At 44.5% G+C, this 22,530-nt stretch overlaps 1 protein-coding gene across 14 annotated transcripts in view; it reads right to left on the bottom strand.

The window, feature by feature from the left end:
* Positions 1–22,530, bottom strand: part of APBB2 (amyloid beta precursor protein binding family B member 2) — a 364,010-nt gene that overhangs the window by 49,101 nt on the left and 292,379 nt on the right. For all 14 annotated transcript variants that reach the window (XM_059923127.1, XM_059923130.1, XM_059923126.1 and 11 more), the window contains one exon: positions 19,311–19,438. In XM_059923127.1, coding sequence (XP_059779110.1) covers positions 19,311–19,438 — 128 coding nt within the window. The remainder of the gene's footprint in view (positions 1–19,310; positions 19,439–22,530) is intronic.

Raw genomic sequence — 22,530 nt, 5'->3', positions numbered from 1 at the left:
TTGCTTAAGATCACTCAAATCAAATTTCTGTTGCCTGTTGTCAATGATCTTACAACACCCCACCCCACACTGTGGTGGAACCCCATGAGGACTGAGGTCAGTTCCAACTTGGTGATGTATGACCCCAAAAGCAGTCACTGGCCGTGAGGACGGCTGTTCCTCAGCACGCGTCATGTAGCCACATCTTCCAGTATGTGGGAGTCAAAAAGGAAGGGGGCCCTTAGGCAAGACATACACTGTAAATTCAGACTAATGAGAGTCGAAGATACCAGCCCATTCAAAGGCTCCGAACGTAGAAGGAGAGACTGAGTGAAAAGGGTTTCATGCTGGAGCCTGTCACCCACCAGCCGTGGCATCCCGGTTAACTCACTTCACCTCCTAAAGTCTCAGTTTCCTCCAGAGTTTCCTCTGAGGTGTACGAAACAATGATGACAAGAGCAACAGGAACAAGAATAATGACAGTAAATGTTGACATAGTCTATCGGTCGGGGGCACGATGATGAACACAACAACGGCTCTAAATATCTGAAGCAGAGGGAATTTAATGGAACTGGTGACATGGGTGATGGAAGAGCTGAAAAGCAAACAGGAGACAGGGAGGCACTCAGAGATCAGCCACAGCAGGAAGCCGAAGGGCCCAAGGAGGTGGGGGCTATCCAGCAGAGCCACAGCCGTGGCGGCCTGCGCAGAGGAGGCTGGAGCCCTGAGCAGACACAGCCTGGAGGCAAGGAGCGGGGCGAGGGACCATGGCTTCCCCTCCTCCTGCTTTCGCCGCTTCCAGTGGCCGAACCCAGGCAGAGGCCGGAAACACAGCCTGCGGGGGCAGAGGCCAGCAGGGGAGGACGGGAATGGAACTGAGGGCAAAAGGACCAGGGCTCTCACTACGTATGTGCCAGACGCTGTTCTCGGCTCTTTCCAAGAGTAACCCAGTTACTCCTAGGTGGTAGGCAATGTAATTCTCTGATGAGGAAACAGAGGTACTGAGGGGGTTACATAACTTGCCCAGGGACACATAAATACTTGGTGGCAGGGCTGGGATTCAAATCTTAAAGATCCGTTTTATTCCTTCCGGTGGTGTGGCAAACAAAAACAAAAGACCACATTGTTGCCAGCACTGTGTGTCTGTTGTTAGACAATGCAAATGTTTTAAAGATTTAATATTCAAACACCGTATTTATGCTGTTTTACCCACCAATGAATGTACAGGGTGTTCTTGGTCCTTTTGAGCACTGCAAACTGCTCCGTGCCAGGAGCTGCTACAAACTCAGAGCCCGCCTGATTCACAATCAGGTACTGAAAACAAGTTTTCCCATTGCATGCATGGTCACAGCACTCTAGAACAATTCTCTCCTTCCTTTCTTCCTTCAATAGATACCTATCAAGAAATCACCAAATTTCAGTCATGATGGGTAAGTACTGAGAGTATTGAATATTTGACCCCCCCTTTTTTTTTTCAGTTTTTACCTTTCCTGTATCAAAGTTATCATTAACCAATGACTCTGGGGCAAGCCAACTGTGTAAGGGCCTAGATGAAGTAATAATTCCAATAATTCCAATAATTACTTGTTCAATGCTCATGCTGTGTCATGCCTATGTCCTACTCCATGGCCATGGCAGACGTGACTAACAGATCACAGAACCCCTCGCCCAAGCCTGGATCTGGTTTCCTGGCTCTTCTCCACCCAGCATTTCAGGTCCTTCATGTCATGAGAGCCAAGTTGGTGAGTAACCCCTACTTACTAACCTAGCATTAGCATAAACATTTCCTAAAAATAAGGCAAATGTCTAAAGGGACTGCTTTATAAACAAACTAGGCTAGAATTTTAGATTCTGAAGGCAGACAATGAAGTATGTAAAACCACAAAAGCGTTTGAGAAAAAAATTGGCTTTGGTATTTCTTTCTTTAAACTTTTGCGTTAGTTTCCTTGCCAATTACATAACTGTTTACTTTTCTTCATAGCCTTAATGTTGTGAAGGCTTATTACCTATGGTACTTATCACTAAATACTAATATTTAGTAAATACTAAAATTTATTGGAATTCACGTACACTAACACATCAGGTTCTATATACTACTTTAGAAATGGAAAAATATGAGGTCACCCCACTATGCACATCTGTATTTCTTGAAAGGAACAAAATGCAAATGAATACGCACTACATTACCTTCAAGCTTAACTGGCAGAGAGAAAAAACATTCAAGTGTCTAAAAATGTAGGTACCAAATCACGTTATACATCATTTTGGAGGAAGACGTAGTGCTCTGGCAATAAACTGCTCATCCGTGAAATGAAATAACCCTTCTAGGAAAGGATGATTAATTATTTAATAAACATTGTGTATTTTTAGATTCACTAAGAAAAATAAATGGGAGGAGCCAAAGAATGGCACAACCAGAGAATGCCAGTAGCAACCAAAAGCTGGAAGAAGAGGCAAGGAATTGATTCTTCCCCAGGCTTCTGGAGGGAGTGGGACCCTGCCCACATCTTGATTTTGGCTTAATGGATGTTGAACTACTGGCCTCCAGACTGTGAGAGAACAAATTTCTGTAGTTTTAAGCCAGCAAATTTGTGATAATTTGTTACAGCAGCCTTAGATAAACTAAGACACTGACCTGCTGAATTCAAGCTGGGAGTTTTGCTGTGTGGCCTCTTCAGCTTTGCTATGACCCAAACGCCAGGAGATATACCCCTATCCTGGTTAGGAGCTTTCAACTCTTTTTCTGAAGCTTCCTTCTCCCTTCCCCTGTGTGATCCTCAGCACAAGCAAAAAAAAATTGGGGTGATCATATTAACAACTAAGGAGTAGGAAAAACCACTGGCCCAGGATTTAGAATTCATGGTTTCAGATATAGCTCAATCACTTTTTTTCTGGTGCAACACTAAGCAAGTCATGTGCAAGTTCTGGGACTCACTTTCCTGATCTGTTAAAGGCATAATACTATGTCCTTTGGTCCCTGAAAAGATTAAAGGAGATAGATAGTGTACACAGAGCCTTAAACTATAAAGCATTATATTAAAACATGGAAAGAGTTCTGATTATTCTCCCTTCTCTCCTTCATACAATTAAAAGCATTTTTAAGCACCTAATATAAGGACAGCATCATGCTGAGTTACATACAAGGAAGTATAAAAACATGGTGCTGGCTATCAGGGAATTTACAATCTAACTGGGGACACATACACATTTACAACATTAAGTAACAACACAAGGTTGAAACATTAAGTGCCACTAAGATCTACATGACTACGGACATAAAAGAGATCATAGGGTACTGCAGTGATGTGAATATCCAGTCCCCTTCCTAGGGAAGTATATCTCCCCATCCCCTGAAGTCAGGTTTGGTCACGTAACTTTGCTTTGGCCAGTGAAATGTAAACAAAAGTGTTAAGTGTTGTTCCCAGGCAGAAATTTTAAGAGTCAATGTAGGACTTCCCTAGTGGCACAGTGGTTAAGAATCCGCCTGCCAATGCAGGGGACACGGGTCCGAGCCCTGGTCCAGGAAGATCCCACATGCCACGGAGCAACTAAGCACGTGCGCCACAACTACTGAGCCTGTGCTCTAGAGCCCGTGAGCCACAACTACTGAGCCCACATGCCATAATTACTGAAGCCCGTGCGCCTAGAGCCTGTGCTCCGCAACGAGAGAAGCCACTGCAATGAGAAGCCCACACACCGCATCGAAGAGTAGCCCTCGCTCGCCGCAACCAGAGAAAGCCCACGTGCAGCAATGAAGACCCAACGCAGCCAAAAATAAATAAATAAAATAAATAAATTTATATAAAAAAAAAAAAGTCAATGCATCTTCTCCTCCTGATACCATGGCTGGCAATACTCTAGTCTAAATAGTGACTGTATCGTCTGCCTTGGACACAGAATGAGGACAATACTACAAGGAGCAGTACCTCCAGCCAACATGCCATGGACATTTAGTAGAATGAGGACTGTTACTGAGTCTTTTGGTTGTTACTGAAGCATAACCTAGCCAGTGCTGACTGATGCAAATGGTGACAGAAAGGCTAACAGAAAAGGTGGGACCCTAAGTCATAAGGACAACAATGTCATCTAAAACTTGTATAGGGCTTGGTAGTTATATTACAAAGTGCTTCATGGGACTTAAGAACTCATTTAATTACTTCCTATTACTATTCCACTTAGTACTGCCCATGAAGGCAGGAACCATGAAGTGCTTGTTCAGAGCTATATCCTTGGTGCCAAGCATAGTGGCTGACACATATTGGGGACTTAATACATGGGTGTCTACTAAGTTTCCAGAGAGACAGATGGGACCATACAAGAGAGGAAGAAGGAGGGAGAAAAGAAATTCCACAGCTTGACACTTCAAGGGAGGAATAAGGACGATATGGCCTTGGGCATGATGAAAGCCACCTTGATAGATCATTTAAAAATACACAGGTACAATTATGGTTAAATTGTAAAGCTTAAAAAAAAAAAAAGATGGTGCCCCTTCTGGATGATGACAGCCATTTCTATTCTCCTCCTGCCCTGATTAACATACCTCTTTGCTATAATCTGTTCTAACAGCATGACTTCAAGGCATAAGACAATGATTAACAACATTATGATTAAAAGTGACCCAAGATTTAAAGACTTAAGATATACACCATCTTCTCTTCTTTTTTTTTTAAAGAAGCACTCTAATTCGTACAGTATAGGCATATTAAAACCTTATCTTTTATTTTAAAAAAATTTCTCTCCCTTTTATTTCAACCCTTGACTTAGTGAATTTAATGAATAGGATTAGGTTTTATCTTTCTTAACAAATATCTTCTACAGTTTCTCCTAAGTCGAACAACAACAACAAAACCCAAAGCAACTCAAGCTAGAAGCTATATAGAGATAAATCAAAATATTTCCTCTAGGCAATAAAGGGGCACAGACAATTACTCCAGGCCACCAAATTTGCGGGGGAAATATATTAAGAAATTCCACACCATCCATTAGACGTAATGCTTTTAGTAATTGCTGTTTATCTTTGTAATGAGATCCCTGGTGGTGGAGAAAACTAGTCTGGTAAAGCAAGTACCTTGAGGGCTGAGGTGATTTCTGCGACACTATTATTCTCTAATTCATGGAGAAAGCCACAAATATCATTTGGATTAGTCAATAAATATTAATTGTCTGCAAAGATATATTTTAAAATTTGCTGTTCTTAAAGCCACCCAGGGATTGTACAGGGGGGAAAAAAACACTCAAAATACTCCTCATTGTGAAATGCATAGCATTTACCAATTATTGAATAATAGGGAAATCAGAAAAAAAATCTGTATTTTAAACACTCTATTGGTTAATGGGGCGTTACAGCTGGACTTTGTTTACTTATTAAAATTTATATCCCATTTGCTTCCCAAAAGAATTAAATAGTTTACAATGAAAGGCACACATTCTATCATGCTCTTAAATTAGAAAAGTAAAATTTGAAACCAGATGGAAGGAAGAAGTGACTCTATAAATCAGTTAGGCTAAATATTAATTTGAACCACATTCAACCATTTCTGATCCACAAAAAAGGCAGTCATATAGTTCAGTCTATTATTATTAGGGCAATTGAGGGTTTGATTTAACACGAAACTTCCTGGCAAAAAGGGAAAGGTGACAAAGTACGCAATTTTCACCGTAGGCCAAATTCTCTGAGAATTCACTGACTATACTGAAAGCTATGCTTGTGAGAATACCACACTTTTCCGTGCAGGCATGGGGGGTGGAGTGCTAGGCAAAGGAACATCTAAAAATAGAGATCTGTGATAACAGACTGTGATATAGAGTCATCATTCAGAACCCCTAGATCAGTGTAGTTCAGTGTTTTCTAATCTGGCGGGCTCCAGAAACGCCACTGATTCCCTGAAGTTCATTGGTAGGAAGCAATTAATGTGTTTTATGCTCACCAAGTTTTAAGTGCAGGACAGCTTAGAGCCTTCAACAGCTAAGCTGTGTACTCGGGGCTCTCTGAGAGCAGGACGTTCCCTAACTTTATTTGTCTGTGTAATCTTTTTAAATTTAAACACCAGGTATTAAGATGGTAGAGTGTTCAGTTCAAAAATTTTTTGGAAAAGTTAACCAAAGATCAGTGTTATTCAAACTATAATCAATTAGTGGTCACAAACAGCGTTCTGAAAGTTAAATAGAACAGAGTGTAGCAAAGAAACAAATCAAGGAACAGAACACATTGCCAATATAAGTACTGTCGTGTAAAACTTTTGTGTGAGTCAAGGAAAGAGAGGGAGGCGGGAGGGGGAAAACACTAGGTCATGCCATAAACTGTATTTCTTACAGGTTAGGACAAACTAGCTTGAAAGCCAATGACACAGAAAAATAGATGACTCTAAAGAACGTGGGCATTCACACACAAATTTTTAAAAATCTATTAACTGTCCAGGCAAAATTTATTTTCACGTGGGTAGATACACACATATAATAATCAAGTTAAATAAAGCTTCTTCCTTCAGAGGTGCTGGGGTGTAAGTTCCCATAGGCTCTGGCTGTGCCCCAGAGGAGGGAATAATAGTCAGTTGCATCCAAGGAAACATAAAGGTCTCACCAGGAGAGTTTAGAAAATGAGCAGGCAGGAAAGGGCAGTGCGGGGCAAGGGCACAAGCCAGTGCAGCTGGGCATGTGCACTTGGCCACCATACTGGACGGGAGGTGGACGAGCCTGGGCAGGGGCAGCTGACTTAAGTATTAAGAGGCCAAAGCATTAGGGTCTGACCACTCCCTACACGTGGTGGGGGTAAGAGGACCCCCAAGTTGTTGACTGTGTAGCTGCCTAGATGGCAGAACCATGACCCACACTGGACTAAGGGCAAAGGTGGCCTGGCCATAGGTTAGCCAAGCAGGCGCCACGCACACACGACTATCTACGGCCTTGTGGTTCGCAGTAAGGAGAGAAGCTTCTTTCATGAGGCAGTTGAACTCGTTGGAGTTCAGACAGATGCTTACAGATTTAGGAGTGATTTGTGCCCTCTTATATCCTTATCCCAATCCCCATTCCAGTTATGTCCAAAGGCAGATGGGGTGGGAGGGCTGCTGAGGGGTCAGGGCCAGGGAGAATCAGACACTTTTGATCTGAACTAAATATCTATTTCACAGATTTGGTAATCAAAGAAATGATACTGGTGCCTCTACTGGTATGTAAAATTCCTGCGAAACTTATCCCATAGGCTGTCGTTCTCTATTTAGTTTGTCTCCTGGGGCCGACCTGGTTTCGGTGTCCTCCTTGAAACATTTGGTTCTACTGGGCTACAGACTGAGACTTAGATTTTTCTGGCTTTGTCTCCAATAAATTGATACTTGGGAGTTCTCCTTTAGCGGGTGGCAAGAAAGGATTTAGAGATGAATAGGCAGGAGCCACAAACAATTTTCCAGTTACAAAGGGACCCTCCTTTCTATCATGACCTGCCCGATTCTGGGCTGGGCGACTCAGGGTACGGGGCCCGGGCGCGTGAGCCCTACCTGAATGCGGATCTCCAATGGGCCAGGGTGCTCTGTGCAGGTGAAAAGGAGCCTTTGAAAACAGAGCTGGAGCCACTCACCCAAAGAAGCAGACTTGGCAAGACAGGGGAGATGACTTGGCCTAGAGAAGCAATTAGAAGCACAAGGCACTGCCTGCGTAGAGAAAGGCAGTCCTCATCTGGTTGGCCCTTTCTACTCATGGCCAGCCCCCTGCCGCATTACTTGACCATTCTGTTTGCCACGTCAGCCTCCCCCAACCCCGGGCTCCTTCAGAGCCTGTAACTGGGCACCCCTAACCCCAGCCCATCCCACCCCAGTACTTTCAAACACTCCTTGCCCTTGGGCATGTTTCTGGTGTAAAATATCAGGTAGAATGACAAAATTTTCTACGTTTTACTTCTTACTCCCCCTACCATCCAACTTCTCTGGATATGCAAATGGCACCAGATCCAGTCTGTCACCCACTCTGTGTTCCTTTATTTATAATCTAAATGATTCTTCCTGGGTTTAGAGAGATTTACCCTTTCCACTGAAAATGAACTCCTTGGTTCACATATTTTTCATTTGGCCCCAAGCCTGATTTGGTATTTCCAATCTCTGGCCACTGCGACAATGCCTGTCTGATTCTGCTCCCAGGACTTTTTTACCCTCAGAAATTGAGTCCTTGCCTGAGGACTCTGACTTTAATTTCTTAATTCTTGTTTTTGATTTCCTTTCTCTTCTTTACTTTTCTAAAGAGCAGTTCCCCAGGGCACTCTTTGGGAGCTGCCTAGAAAAGAAGAATTCCCAGTTGAAGTTATAATAAAGAAACAGGGCAGCTGGTGCTGGAGCCCAAAGGTTGTGTGCCGCTAAGAGGGAAAACAGGGAACATAACTCGGTTGTCCTCTTGCCGAAGGAGAGAGGCCAGCGAGCTGGAGGAGAAGAGAAACATGGGCCTCAGTGGGAGCTGGTACAGCCCATGCTGACACAGACAGGTATGACAGCAGCAGGAAGTCTTGGATTCCAAGTGACTGGACTGAAAACTCATTACAGGATAATTTTCATAAATTCTCGCTTTTCTCTATTAAAAAAATAACTCCTGCATACACAATTCATTGCCAGGCTTTAATTCACAGCTGTGATACATAAGCACCAAGTCTGGTTTAATAAGAGGGTTAGAAACACACTAAGCCACTTGGTTGGGGCAGGGAGAGGGGAGGTTCTAAACATCAGTGTTGGCCTTTGAAGAGGCATCACGTCATCAGTCAAGGCTCACAGGGAACCAATAACGGAAGAGTTTTAGATATTTAAAGTCAAAGACAAAATAATGCGAACCTCCCATGTTTTAAAATTTCCCCTGATTTTTATAATCTCTTACAGTTGACCCAGGGTAATATTTCAAGGAAATATTACATTCTTAATAAAAGTATTGCCCCTGGGGACAATGCCTGACAGTTCTAGGAAAGCACCTTCACATCTCTGCCATCCCAGCAAAAATCCCCACTGCAGATGGAGAGGCTGGGACACTAAGTCCCCAACACCAGTGCCAGGGAAGAACCATGATTAAATTGCACATGGTGGGATTCCTATACCAGTATTCCTTCTCTTGACCAACCTGGCTCTCAAAAACTTGACGTAATTATATGTGGTGAGACTCCCTGAGTTCCACCCGATGTTCTCAAATTCGTCTTCTCCAGTAACCAACTGTGCACCATGATATTGTAATATAGTAAGAAATATATATTTGGTTTCCGTCCATGATTCCTGACACAAAGCTTCCAAGACCCTTGTAATTTACTGAGTGGTACGAGCATCTTCTGTTACAATATTTGGTCTTAGACCCTGGTTCCTGACACAAGAGCTTTTAAAACCCTTGGACTCTCCAGAACGACAAGAGTACCTTTTTGCACATTAATGAGATGTCTGGGGGCCCTTACATAGCTTCAGCGTGAGGGCTGCTCCCAGAAAGACCAGGTTGTGATTAAAGGGTTGGAACTTACAGTCTCACCCTAACCTCCAGGGAAGGGAGAAGGGCTGGAGATTGAGCTAGTCACCAACAGCCAATGATTTAATCAGTCAGCCTATGTAATGCAACCTCCGTAAAAACCCTGAACAACGGGGTCAAGAGAGCTTTGGGGGTCGGGGGTCGGTGAACACATCCAGGTACCAGGAGGGTGACACACCCCAAACTCCACGGGGACAGAAGCTGATAACCCTTCTGGACCTCACCCTTTGTGCTTCCGCATCTGGCTGTTCATTTGTATCCTTTATAAGAAACTGGTAATAGTAAGTAAAGTGTTTTCCTGAGTTCTGTGAACCGTTATAGCAAATCATTGAACCTAAGGAGAAACCTCCATGGGAACCTCTGATTTATAGCTGCTCTCGGGCAGATGCAGGGGTGGCCTGGACTTGTGACTGGCATCTGAAGTGAGGGCAGTCTTGCAGGGACTGAGCCCTTAACCTGGGTGGGGAGGGGTCTGGGCTAACTCCTGGTAGTCAGTGTCAGAATGGAATTAAATTGTGGGACACCCAGTGGCTGTCAGCAGACACCTGGAGAGTTGCTTGGTGTGGAAAACCGACACATTTGGTGTCAGAAGTGTTCTGTGAGTAAAACGAATCAGAGGAGCTGCATTATGCTCTCAATCATTGGATTCACCAGGAAGCCCAAAATCTCAGACGATTACATTTAAGTAAAAGAGATCAAGGTGATAATCTGTGTATGAAAAACAGTGACTGTCCATTCATCTGCGATAACATAAGGCTTTTAGCGATTTATCAAACACTTAATCATTTGTTGAGTATATACAACAGGCCAAGTGACCAAGTGACGCTTTGGGTTACAATAGTTACAACTTTTTCTGCTCTCTAAGACACGAATCCATGTCTGCGTGGGTCATTACTTCTGGTTTCGGAAGGCTCTAAGTGTTCCAAGAAGATCGCAGTACTTTCAAGACTGACAGAGAATCACTGGAGCCTAGTGTGATGGACCACCCTCATGCCACATCTAGAATGGGCCATCCCTCACCTGGCTTGGGACTCAGGGGAAGCGTGAGATGGAAGTTGCTCAGGGATCATCACCAGAATTTTTTGCTGTTGACATGACACTCTCAGGCTCCCACGCTACACCGCCTGGTGCTGAAACATGTTTATGAGAAACAATGGATTATGCACTGAACCGGTTATCAAAACACAGGATGCGTTCCTCAGAAGAAACTGTTGTCTTCATATGTCCACTAAGGAAGGATCGGCTTGAAGACACTCTCAAGGCATTCCTCTGAGGGAAACTTTTCTTCGACAATCACTTACAATGTCTTTCCTTAAAGGTTATTCTAGATTGAAAGTATTAGCAAGCATCCCAGCATGATTAATAGAAGGCAAGAAGGCCACTTCTATAGAGATAAAATATAAGTACGGTGTAAGTCAGCAGAATGGTCAAGTAAATCCTGGTGCCTCTGCTTATCATGTGTCTATATTAAAAAGAAATTAGCTCTAGAGGTCAAGATAATACTGGAGCATAGGGAGAGAATTACTGCTCTCTCCCTGAAGACGTTTCTCCCTGAAGCAAAGCAGCATATACCTTAGATTAAACTTTTATCAGATCTTGGGATTCCATCAATCTTTCATTACCGGCTGGCTCAGAGAACCCTCTGACTACATGTCATTAGGAAGCTCTCCATCCTCCCTGTGAAGACCCGCCTCCCTCCATCACTCCTAGGAAAAGAAACAGTGGCAAAGGGAAAATCGAGATAACTTTCAATTAGATCAAAACCCAAGAAGCCCGGGACTTCCCTGGTGGTGCAGTGGTTAAGAATCTGCCTGCCAATGCAGGGGACACGGGTTCGAGCCCTGGTCCAGGAAGATCCCACATGCCGCGGAGCTACTAAGCCCATGCGCCACAACTACTGAGCCTGCGCTCTACAGCCCGCGAGCCACAACTACTGAGCCCATGTGCCACAACTACTGAAGCCCACGTGCCTAGAGCCCGTGCTCTGCAACAAGAGAAGCCACCGCAATGAGAAGCCCGTGCACGGCAATGAAGAGTAGCCCCCGCTCGCTGCAACTAGAGAAAAGCCCGCATACAGCAACGAAGACCCAATACACCCAAAAATAAATAAATTTATTTTTTAAAATGTGGATATTGAAAACATTAAAAAAAAACAAACCAAGAGGCCCACTATTTCTAAAACCCTGTCACCTAAAACAGAACTGCCCTTTATCACTGCAACTTCCACCAATTTAGAAAGGACGTCTCCTTGGCACACATGCTGTTGTGTCACCACAGTGTGCAAAGCTGAACATAAAGAACAGCTCCACTCACTTGCTCTCCCGGATGCCCTCCTCAGGGCAGGCATGCCTCCATGTTGCCTCCTTTAGTCAGTGCTAATTCCATCTAAGGGTCAAGTCGGGAGCGTGCAGGCAGGAGACAGGAACCACACCAGTTACCAGGACAGAAAGAAGATCATTTAAAGACCTGTAACTACAAAACTAAAAAGGGAATAGGAAGAAGTTATCATGGAGGCAGCAATTGCAAGAGGGGGCTGTGACCTGGAGGGTGGAGAGAACAAAGGGCAGAGGTTGGAATTATCAAAACCTGGAAGCTTGGAGAAGCCCCATGGTGCAAAACCTCTGACACCGAGGAGGTGGTGCCGCTGCTGGTGTCTCTAGACTTGAAGCAGGGTCGGGACTCAGACCTTTAAAGAGGGCACCCCAGCCAGTGGCACAGGTGGCTCTGAAGAAGGGGAATGATGAACGGTTCTGCATTTCTGTGGGTGCTGGGAAAAGTGCGTCAGAACTGACGCAGCGGGATGAAGAAGTTGTTCTAGGATGATGCTCAGACACAGGAAGCAAGTTCCTGCTTCCTCCAGCCTTGCAGCCCCCTCTAGTCAGAGTCTAACGAGCAGCAAACTGGAGAAGCAGAAACGTTTTTGCAGAGTCCCAGCTCCAGTCTCACAAAGCAAGCAGAGAAGGGTGGGTTTGGAGCTGAGGAACAGCAGCTTAATAACTGGCACAGGAAACAATAGGTCACAGGCTGGGAACACTGAGGTGATTCCTTTTCAGACTGTGTCACAGGCTAGTTGTTTCACCTCATCTTTTTTAATAGCAGTATTAACTTGGCAATTCTTGGCCCAGCTAGAGACTCCATTTCCCAGAATCCCTTGCAGCTGCATGTGGCCAAAGAGATATGAACAGAATGTGGGCATAATGTTACGTGTGCACGTTCCAGGTCCCCTTCAACTTACAGACAAGTCCCCTGGCTGGTCAGACTAGAAGACACTGGAAGGATGGCAGAACAGGACTTGCCTTTTCCACAGACTTCCTACAAAAGCCACAATGACTGCCTCATTCTATTCTGAATGCATGTTACTGTAAATGCTCTTTCTGGAAAGAACTAGGCTATACTGGGTCCTCCACATTTGGATCCCCTATTCTTTTTTTCCTTTCCTTTTAAAATTTTTTTTTAATAAATTTATTTTATTTTTATTTATTTTTGGCTGTGTTGGGTCTTCGTTGCTGCGCACAGGCTTTCTCTAGTTGTGGTGAGCAGGGGCTACTCTTCATTGCGGTGAGCGGGCTTCTCATTGCGGTGGCTTCTCTTGTTGCGGAGCACAAGCTCTAGGCACGCGGGCTTCAGTAGTTGTGGCATGAGGGCTCAGTAGTTGTGGTGCACGGGCTTAGTTGCTCTGCGGCACGTGGGATCTTCCCAGATCAGGGCTCGAACCCGTGTCGCCTGCATTGGCAGGTGGATTCTTAACCACTGTGCCACCAGGGAAGCCCATTTTTTCCTTTTTAAAACAACCCATTAAAGATGGAAAAACCATTTTCAGCTCGGGGCCATATTTTGTCAACCTCTGCTTTTAATTCACACCTGTGGTTTCATCTCCCCAAGGAAAGAGACCAGGCCTCGAGTGCAGAGTTCTCCGTCTCCCTGCTGACCCCAGGTTATTTGAGACCATCCATTATCTCTTGTCAGATTAACAGAGGAGCTCCTATTTGGACAGAGGAAAATTCCAGGAGTCTGTCTTTGCCCTGTCACAACTAGATGGGTCCCCTAAGGCAAATCATCCCCTTCTGTCCTCAGTTAATCTCTAAAATAAAGAGGCTGACCTAGTGGCAAGACGGAATAAAGACACAGACCTACTAGAGAATGGACTTGAGGATATGGGGAGGGGGTGGGGTGAGATGTGACAGGGTGAGAGAGTGTCATGGACATATATACACTACCAAATGTAAAATAGATAGCTAGTGGGAAGCAGCCGCATAGCACAGGGAGATCAGCTCGGTGCTTTGTGTCCACCTAGAGGGGTGGGATGGGGAGGGTGGGAGGGAGGGAGATGCAAGAGGGAAGAGAAATGGGAACATATTGTGTATGTATAACTGATTCACTTTGTTATAAAGCAGAAGCTAACACACCATTGTAAGGCAATTATACTTCAATAAAGATGTTTAAAAAAAAAAAAAGAGGCTGAAAGACAGTGGTTACGAAACCACCTTTTACATCTGAAAGCCTACAAGTTACAGTTTTGCATATTCTGACTAACCTCAGTATTACAGCCAGGATGCCCATGCACCCCCCAACCCCAGCCCAAAATTCAGCAGTTTTTTCAAAAGAATCAACACAGAACAACACTGGCAGGAAAACAAAAGCATGAACTATGTGTGGCAGTAGACTTCTAAAGCAACTTAAAACCAGGGGCTTGGTGGATAAAACCAGTTGGGAATATCCCAAGAGAAGAGAAAACGAAAAAAATATTCAGTGCACTTGAGACTTACTATGTTATTTAGATAAAAATTCCTGAGATCTTAACCAGATAAAACAGTTAAGTCAAAGATAAACAATTCGGGGGCTTCCCTGGTGGCGCAGTGGTTGGGAATCTGCCTGCCAGTGCAGCGGACACGGGTTCGAGCCCTGGTCTGGGAAGATCCCACATGCCGTGGAGCGACTAGGCCCGTGAGCCACAACTACTGAGCCTGCGCGTGTAGAGCCTGTGCTCCACAACAGGAGAGGCCACGACAATGAGAAGCCCGCGCACCGCGATGAAGAGTGGCCCCCACTCGCCGCAACTAGAGAAAGCCTGCACACAGAAACGAGGACCCAACACAGCCATAAATAAATAAATAAATAAATAAATAAATAAATTTATAAAAAAAAAAAGATAAACAATTGGAAATTTATGAATAATCTATCACACAGTAAGATTTTATTAAAAATTGTTCATCAAAAGCAGAAAAGAGACACATAAAACACCTTCTCAGAAGAGAAATTCTGCTATACAAACTATAAGCACAAACAGTATCACAGGGTCAACATTTAACCTGCATAAGAAAGTGCTTTTTAAAAAGCGCTCGTGCACAATGGCTGTGATGGCTGCTTTTAATTATAAAGGAATTTTACCTTCATTAGAGCAGGCCCAGTGGGGTCTCCACTTATAATGGTTATTTATTACAAGGAATTCCAATTTTTCCTAAAAACAAAAACAGCAATCTAGTGTTGCCACTAATTTAAATTAATGAGTTTACTGACCAGAGCAGCGTTTCCCAAAGTGTGTTCCATAAGACTGCATTTCCATGAAGAAAAGGGTTCCATTCCACATCAGGACAGGAGAACCTCCCAGAGGGTCCAAAGCAAAGGGGCCTGATGCACTTGGTTTAACCCACTTTCCCAACTGACCCTAGATCCCTTTTTTTTTCCTTTCAAGGGAAGTCTGTGAAGATTTGACCTGATTAGTGCTCCATGGTACACTGACCTGGGAAATCCCACTTATGGGGTCTGAAACCCTGGACTATACCATCCACCCACTTTCCTTTCTCATGGGAAACAGACAGGATTAGCAGATTCTATTGCCTATTGGCAACGTACAGAAGGATCTATGTGCCCCTTCCCTTACCTGTCACAAGAGGCAAGGAAAGTCCCAGTTTAAGGTCTCCTATGTTCAGAAGTTATGTCTGCTTGCTATTGATATCTCTTTAAAAGAATAAGGAGAGTGCTGCTTCCCAGGGCCGAACGAGTAAATAGAAGAGCTGTGGCCGCATTAGCACGGCCCCTGAAATTGTTGTGAAATCCCTCCCACCCCATCCTTGGAAGGGCAGCCTGCAGGTCCGTAGAGACAAGATGAGAGGTGGCACTGTGGTCACCTGCCCCAGTCACTGGGGGCAAAAATGCCAGTTCTACAACCCAGGGCCTCCTTCCCACAGGGGTGGAAGCAGAGCAGGTCAATCTGGGTGCTCCCTGGTGCTGCCTTTGATTGGAAATACAAGGCTCATGAAACCCCTTTCACCAGTCCCATCTCTGGGAGCCTTGACATTTATCTCACTGTGATCAAAAGGAACCCAAGTAGGAGGAGGGAGCCCTCCCTTTGCCTGGCAGTAATGCACATGGGCTCCAAGAAATGCCATAATAAAGGCAGGCGTGACTCTCAAGAACACGACAAAAACTTCAGTCCAGTCCTGCAACCACCAGCACCCAACAGAGAACCAACGTCTGATGCAATGGCGACTTCTCAGCCATTCATAATAAGAGGCTTCTCCAAATCAACCTGAGGGATCGGTGGGGTGTGTCACAGCTGGATCACCCCCTCACCCAAAGTAAACTTACTCCCTAAGGAATTTCTTCAGAGCACATCAAATCCACTTGAAAGCCTTAAGAAAATGCTAAACCCAAAACAACTTTATAAATCCTGAAATTACATGGCTCAGTGAAGCACTCTGAATTTCAACAGACTGTGCCCTTCAAGCCTCTGGTATACATACTTTTCATATTCATTTTAACCACATCAAGAAATTCCCTAAGAGATTCCATTTTCTCGGCAAGGGAGGTTACAAAAGAGAATGTGAAATGGACTCATTTTCTCAAGCAAAATGAAACACTTTTATGTTTTATTCATGCAAAGTGTAAACTCCTTTCCTTTGCAGCATTACAAATTGAATTTGCTCTTGTAAATTGCTGTAAGGAAAAAAAAAAAAAAGGAATCAAGAGCAAAAGAAAGTATTAAAAAAAAAAAGCAGGAATACAAAGGCCTTCTTTTAGAGAATGAAAACTCAGGGGTCCAATGGGAGAAATACAACCTTTCACTGACAAACACACTTTTTTATTTACTGTTTCAAAAGCAATCTAGCTCAAGGGCCCCCAACCACTACATGAGCTTTTCTGAGGTCCTGACAGCTGATGCAGAACCCTCAGTCTATTTCTAAATTACACTTATCTGCTAACATTGAGCAAGAATAAGAAATGGTTTAAAAAACATGAGTAACTCAGCCCACATTTCAAAAACATAATCAAGGCAAGGTAACCTAATTTACACTGATATCACTGGGTAGCAAGGGGAGTGGTTCTTCCTGCTTTGTAGGACAACTGAACTCAGTGTCTAAAACAGCCTCTTGCCCTCTGTTATCAATGATATACTGTCCTCGAAACCTCCCTGAGGTCTGACCCCTCCCTCATCCTCCCTGTCTTTGAAAGGAAGCCATGTAATTAGCTGTCTCTGCTAGTGGATGTTGCTTTAACGAATCAAGAGCTAACATTCATTAAGCAATTTCCACATCCCCCATCAGTGGGCCAATTACTATACACACAGAGGCACATATATACACGTGCTTTGTGCTTCTTATTATCACCCTCATTTCACAGATGAGAGAAACTAAGCTCAGGGCTTGAATAATTTTGTCAACTGGAATTTGAATCATATTTTCTCCCTGAACAAAGAGCATTTGGCTTTACTTTAAAGAGTTGGGGTGAACTGCAAACCTCATCGATGAAATCCACTCACAAGCTAACCTTTAAAAAACACAACCCGGGCTTCCCTGGTGGTGCAGTGGTTGAGCGTCAGCTTGCCAATGCAGGGGACTCGGGTTCGAGCCCTGCTCTGGGAAGATCCCACATGCCGCGGAGCAACTGGGCCCGTGAGCCACAGCTACTGAGCCTGCGCGTCTGGAGCCTGTGCTCCGCAACAAGAGAGGCTGCGATAGTGAGAGGCCCGCGCACCGCGATGAAGAGTGGCCCCCGCTCTCCGCAACTGGAGAGAGCCCTCGCACAGAAACGAAGACCCAACACAACCAAAGATAAATAAATAAAAAATTAATTAAAAAAAACAAAACAAAAAAAAACCACAACCCCATCCAGTTGTACATGTATATAATGATCTTCACCTTGGCTCCTGTCTTAAAAACAAACTTGGAGGACAGGAAGTAGGGAAGGATCAAGTATCTGACACTCTTCCATTGAGGCTAAATGTTTTTAATGATGCATGAACATCGTCAGGTATTTTCCTCTGTAAAATTAATCAATTCATGCCAATGCATCAACTCCAGTGCTCCAGCTCTGCTAAGCAACTGAATGACAGGTGGGGATGCATAATCTATCTACTCATTTCCCCCCAAAGCACCTGGCCCAGCTGCCACCGTTCATCACTGTTACAAAAGCTCAAAGACACAACTGTGCTCCCACGAAGGTTTATCCAATCAGCTGTCAGAGGACATTGCAGCTCTCTCTTTTGCAGACCGTTTCTCACCTGTGATTCCAGCAGAAATTTTTGCTTGTTCTTTGATGAATGCTTAACCACTTTCCTTTCAGGCTTAGGACTTGGAACTGAATCAAAAAACTATCAAATCCACTACTGCCCATCTTTGGGAGACAAAGGATGGCGAAGCCAAGGCAGAGCCACCTAGAGGACCCCATGACCCAATAAACCAGGATGCCCCGGAATGGAGCCACCCCAGGGGAGCAGCCTCTCTGTCGTCTGGGATTTTCAGCAGCTTCTGCAATGCTCTTGCCCCTTTTCAACAGAGCAATAAATAATCATCCTATAGCTTGTCCCTAAATGCTAGGAGATCCTCGGGTATACCTCGAGATTTGACAAAGATTAATTTAATTCAAGAGTTAGATGCATTTCATGTAGCCCAATTACTTAATAAAGTATCAAAGTATGATGCCTGTGATTACTGTTACTTTATTAGTTAGAATATGTACTTGAAAATCAGAACTTCCTTGTTTCCAGTCACTCTGGAGAGCAAAAAATTCACAACACATCTATTAAGAAGTACTTGCTGGCAATGACAAATATTCAGTAGAATTTCAGAAATATACACATTGAGTGGAACTTTGGTATGACCAGACATTTCAAATGTTAAAAGAGTTCAGCCAACTTCAAACCCCAGAAGCTCCTTATCAGCATGAGTTAATGATCTAAAGCTTGCGATTTGGATAAACAACAAGGTCCTACTGTATAACACGGGGAACTATATTCAGTATCCTATGATAAACCATCATGGAAAAGAATATGTGTATCTATGCATAACTGAATCCCTGTACAGTTATACTGTACAGTGTGAATTTTGCTGTACAGCAGAAATTAACACAACATTATAAATCAACTATACATCAATAAAACAAATTTAAAAAAATAATAAAGCATGTGATTAAAGGCTGTACAACCTCTCCCTTCCAACAAGCTCTCTACAAAGAAAATACCAATAGCAGAGCATCTGAAATAGCTGAGACTCAACTTTAAAACAGACTGCAGAGAAGACAAAAAAAAAAAAGGTGGGAGTTCAGAAAGCCTGGATGAGTAGGGAACTTAGATGAATGAGGATGAGTGGGGTGGGGGGGGAGAAATACATGGAATCAGAGGCAGGATCCAGAGTTGACAAAAGGTTTGAGGTACAGAAATAAGGAACAGAAGGAGCTTGGAGAGTTGACGAGGCAGGGATAGAGATGTGCTTTAAGTTTTTACACATTTCTATAGAGAGTCTACTGTCAAGTTTCATATTCAGCAACATGCAATAACAGTGAGGCCCCGCTTCAGGGTTAAGCTAAAACTGGGGCACCGGGTGAGGTGACAAAGGACAGCGCCGGCCCGGGGCACTCACCGGCCGTTGTCGCGGCCCACGCCCCACACGCGGATGCTGGCGATGGGCTGCGTGTGGAGCGCGCTGTGGTCCATGGGGTCCACCAGGCTCAGCGTGTCGTTCTCCAGGACCAGGTACATGTCCTTCCCCTGGGAGTCAACGAGAAGACAGGTTACCTTCCTCGCAAAACCACACGTCCTCGGGATGTCTGTGGCTACCTGGGGGTGTCGGTTCAACAATCAAAAATTCACCCCTGGGCTTCCCTGGTGGCGCAGTGGTTGAGAGTCTGCCTGCCAGTGCAGGGGACACGGGTTTGAGCCCTGGTCTGGGAGGATCCCACATGCCGCGGAGCAAATAGGCCCGTGAGCCACAACTACTGAGCCTGCGCGTCTGGAGCCTGTGCTCTGCCAACAAGAGAGGCCGCGATAGTGAGAGGCCCGCGCACCGTGATGAAGAGTGGCCCCCGCTTGCCACAACTGGAGAAAGCCCTCGCACAGAAACGAAGACCCAACACAGCCAAAAAATAAATTAATTAATTAATAAAAAATTTAAAAAAAAATTCACCCCTGTAATTTGTTCTCCTAAGAGAGAAACATCCCCTCCTGATTAAAATATTCGTAAATCTTTCATCTTCCCCTCACATGCCCAATTTCTCTCTCCTTCTCCAAATCCTCTGACATGGGTCCCTAGCCTGCTTTCTAGCTGGCTCTCATTTTTAATTATTTACACTTTGAATCTTTACTCTAAGAAAAAAGGCTAATGGCGGGTTCCCTGGAGAATCTGGTCTCTTACTAACTCCAAGTCTGTCATCCTCTCATAACCCCTCTGTCCCCATTCCTTCCCCTCTGGCCAGACCCTACCAGGCATCCCCTTGACGCCCTTCCCAGGTCCACAACGATGTCTGTCTCTTCTCAACTTTTACACCACTTCTTATCTGTGTGAGCTGGCTGGTAAATAGCAGGCACAGCTTTGTGACACTTCTCGGTGCTACAATAGCTAACGCTGAAGTGACTTTATCACATCTCAGATATTATGCCACAGGCTTCAGGTTCCCTGGCTCATGAGTGCTCTAACTTGCCTCAGAGCTTGGTTTTATTATCTGTGATTAGCGGATGGGAAAACTGAGGCTCATAGGTTAAGTAAACTGCTCACGGTCTAACACGGAAGCCACGAGGCCTTTAGCTGCGCATGTGCTGTTGTGATACCAACACGGGGGAGGCTGAGGTTTCTTGCATCATGCTTCAGGTTTTCAGGTTTTGGTCTCCTGTCTCCCCACATCTTGGCTCTTTGAGGGTAGGAATGCTAGGCCATTCAACTTCACTCCCCTTGCAAAACCTCAGGCATAATTTTAAGAAATTATTAAACTGTCCACTGAAGGTCACGGGCAGCCCAGATGCTGTGGCGTGGACGCTAGGGAGGTCTAGCAAGGCAGCACAGTGAGGCTTCCTGGCAGATCTTCAAATCCAAAGCAGGACAGATGCTCCTTGGTCTGGTTTTTGAGAACGATATTTCAGGTCCCCATCAAAGGTTCTCAGAGTGAACACAGGCTCTGCTGCCGAGGTGGCAGACATGGGTGTTTCAGTGCCTCTGCTAGTCAATGTCTAAGCCAAGCGTCTACAGATGAGATCCAGGATGAGCTGAAATCATCCCCCCACCCCGCACTGAACTGGGTGGTGCATTTCTTTTGGGTTGATTCAGCTTAGAAACCACAACTGGTCCACACAAAGGCCATCTTCGTCAATTACCTCTGTCGACAGTCATCGTATTACTGTACAGAAGCAGTGACAGCTGCCAGCTGGTCATCTGAAGTGAGAATGGTTGGCTGAGTGTGGACTATCCCTGAATGAAAATGCATCGTGGCTTCTGTTGAGTTCATCAGGCACACTCATGTCTTCCCGTATGTGCCCTTTCCCTTTTCTCATGAACACTCAGCAACTCCTGGTTGACCACTGTAAAGTCTTGCTAATTGCTTTTTGTAACCCAAATGACCAATGCTTATGCAGGTGTCATCTAAAGATGGGACACTCATCTGAAAGTCATGACTTTATTTTCAGTCAGCCGTTCAACAAACCTTTAAGGAGTTGTGCTGTGTGTGGTGAGGCATGGCAAAAAGTCACAGCTCATAACCCTAAACACTGAGCTGTACTTTATATACTATGAACTAGAAACACTGCTTGAAGAATTTATCATTTCAGAAGAAGAGGAAAGAACTGAGAAAAATAGGAATGACCTAGCAGGGGCCAACTAGGTGGGAAGGCATAGCAGATTTTCAGGCATTGTTGGCCCATCCAAAGCTTTCTTTCCTGCTGGGATCGTGCCAATTGGAGATTCCTTTAGAATCTTACTTAGCTCTTCTAAATACCTGGTGGTATTCATTAGTCTCTCACACAGCAGTATAGATTACGCCAGCCGTCCTTCTAAATCCTAGCTGAGATCTATGCCTTTGGTAGAACAGCATTTTGAATGAAGGAGAGAGAAGACAGATGGATAACTTGGTGGGAGAAATAGGCCTGGGTATTGGAAAGGTAACGCAGTGAAAGGATAATAGAGGCAAATACCAAAAAAGTGTCCTTTTCTTGGCAGGAGAAAATTCTTCCTCCTCTCCCCCCATGCCTGGCATCTAAAAGTCTGGTTGGCGATGCAGCTCAGCCCCATTCTAAAGCAGACGGACTCTACCACGCGGAGCCCTGGGAACCTACCTCCTGCTGTGACAGTGCTGCTAGGACAAAAGGTGACAGGGGCTCCTAACAGCCCAATCAAAAAGCAAACTTTCGCTGCCAATGCTCTTAAGTGGGGACCGATCAAGTAGAGTGGATTCACGCAGACCACTATCTCGTGATGCTCCTCATGTGCTTGTTGTACAGGTCTCAGAGCTTGGGAGGAATATGGCTTTTCCAATTTCACATGATTTTTATACAAATTTGGTATTTTTACTCATTACTTTCCTTTCTGAAATGATCTCAACTAACATTTCAAACTGGAATTGCTTTGTTCTTCACAGTAAGAAAGAATACACAGGCATCAATTCCAAAACTCATGTACGAGGTGGATTTTCAGATCGCAAATAAAGAAGACTATATTATAAAAGGATGACGTGTCAACTTTTAGAGAAGGGGCAACAACAGTTTTGGGTGTATATGTGGGGGTCGCGTTCCCCTTTGAGAATGTACTTTGAGAGAGGTATGGGTCTTCTTCCCAGAAAACTGCTCTTGTAGACTGGCACATCCAACTATGCATGGAG

Source organism: Balaenoptera ricei, chromosome 5, assembly GCF_028023285.1.
Source record: "Balaenoptera ricei isolate mBalRic1 chromosome 5, mBalRic1.hap2, whole genome shotgun sequence".
NCBI lineage: Eukaryota > Metazoa > Chordata > Mammalia > Artiodactyla > Balaenopteridae > Balaenoptera > Balaenoptera ricei.
This window is presented reverse-complemented; position numbering and strand designations above follow the sequence as displayed.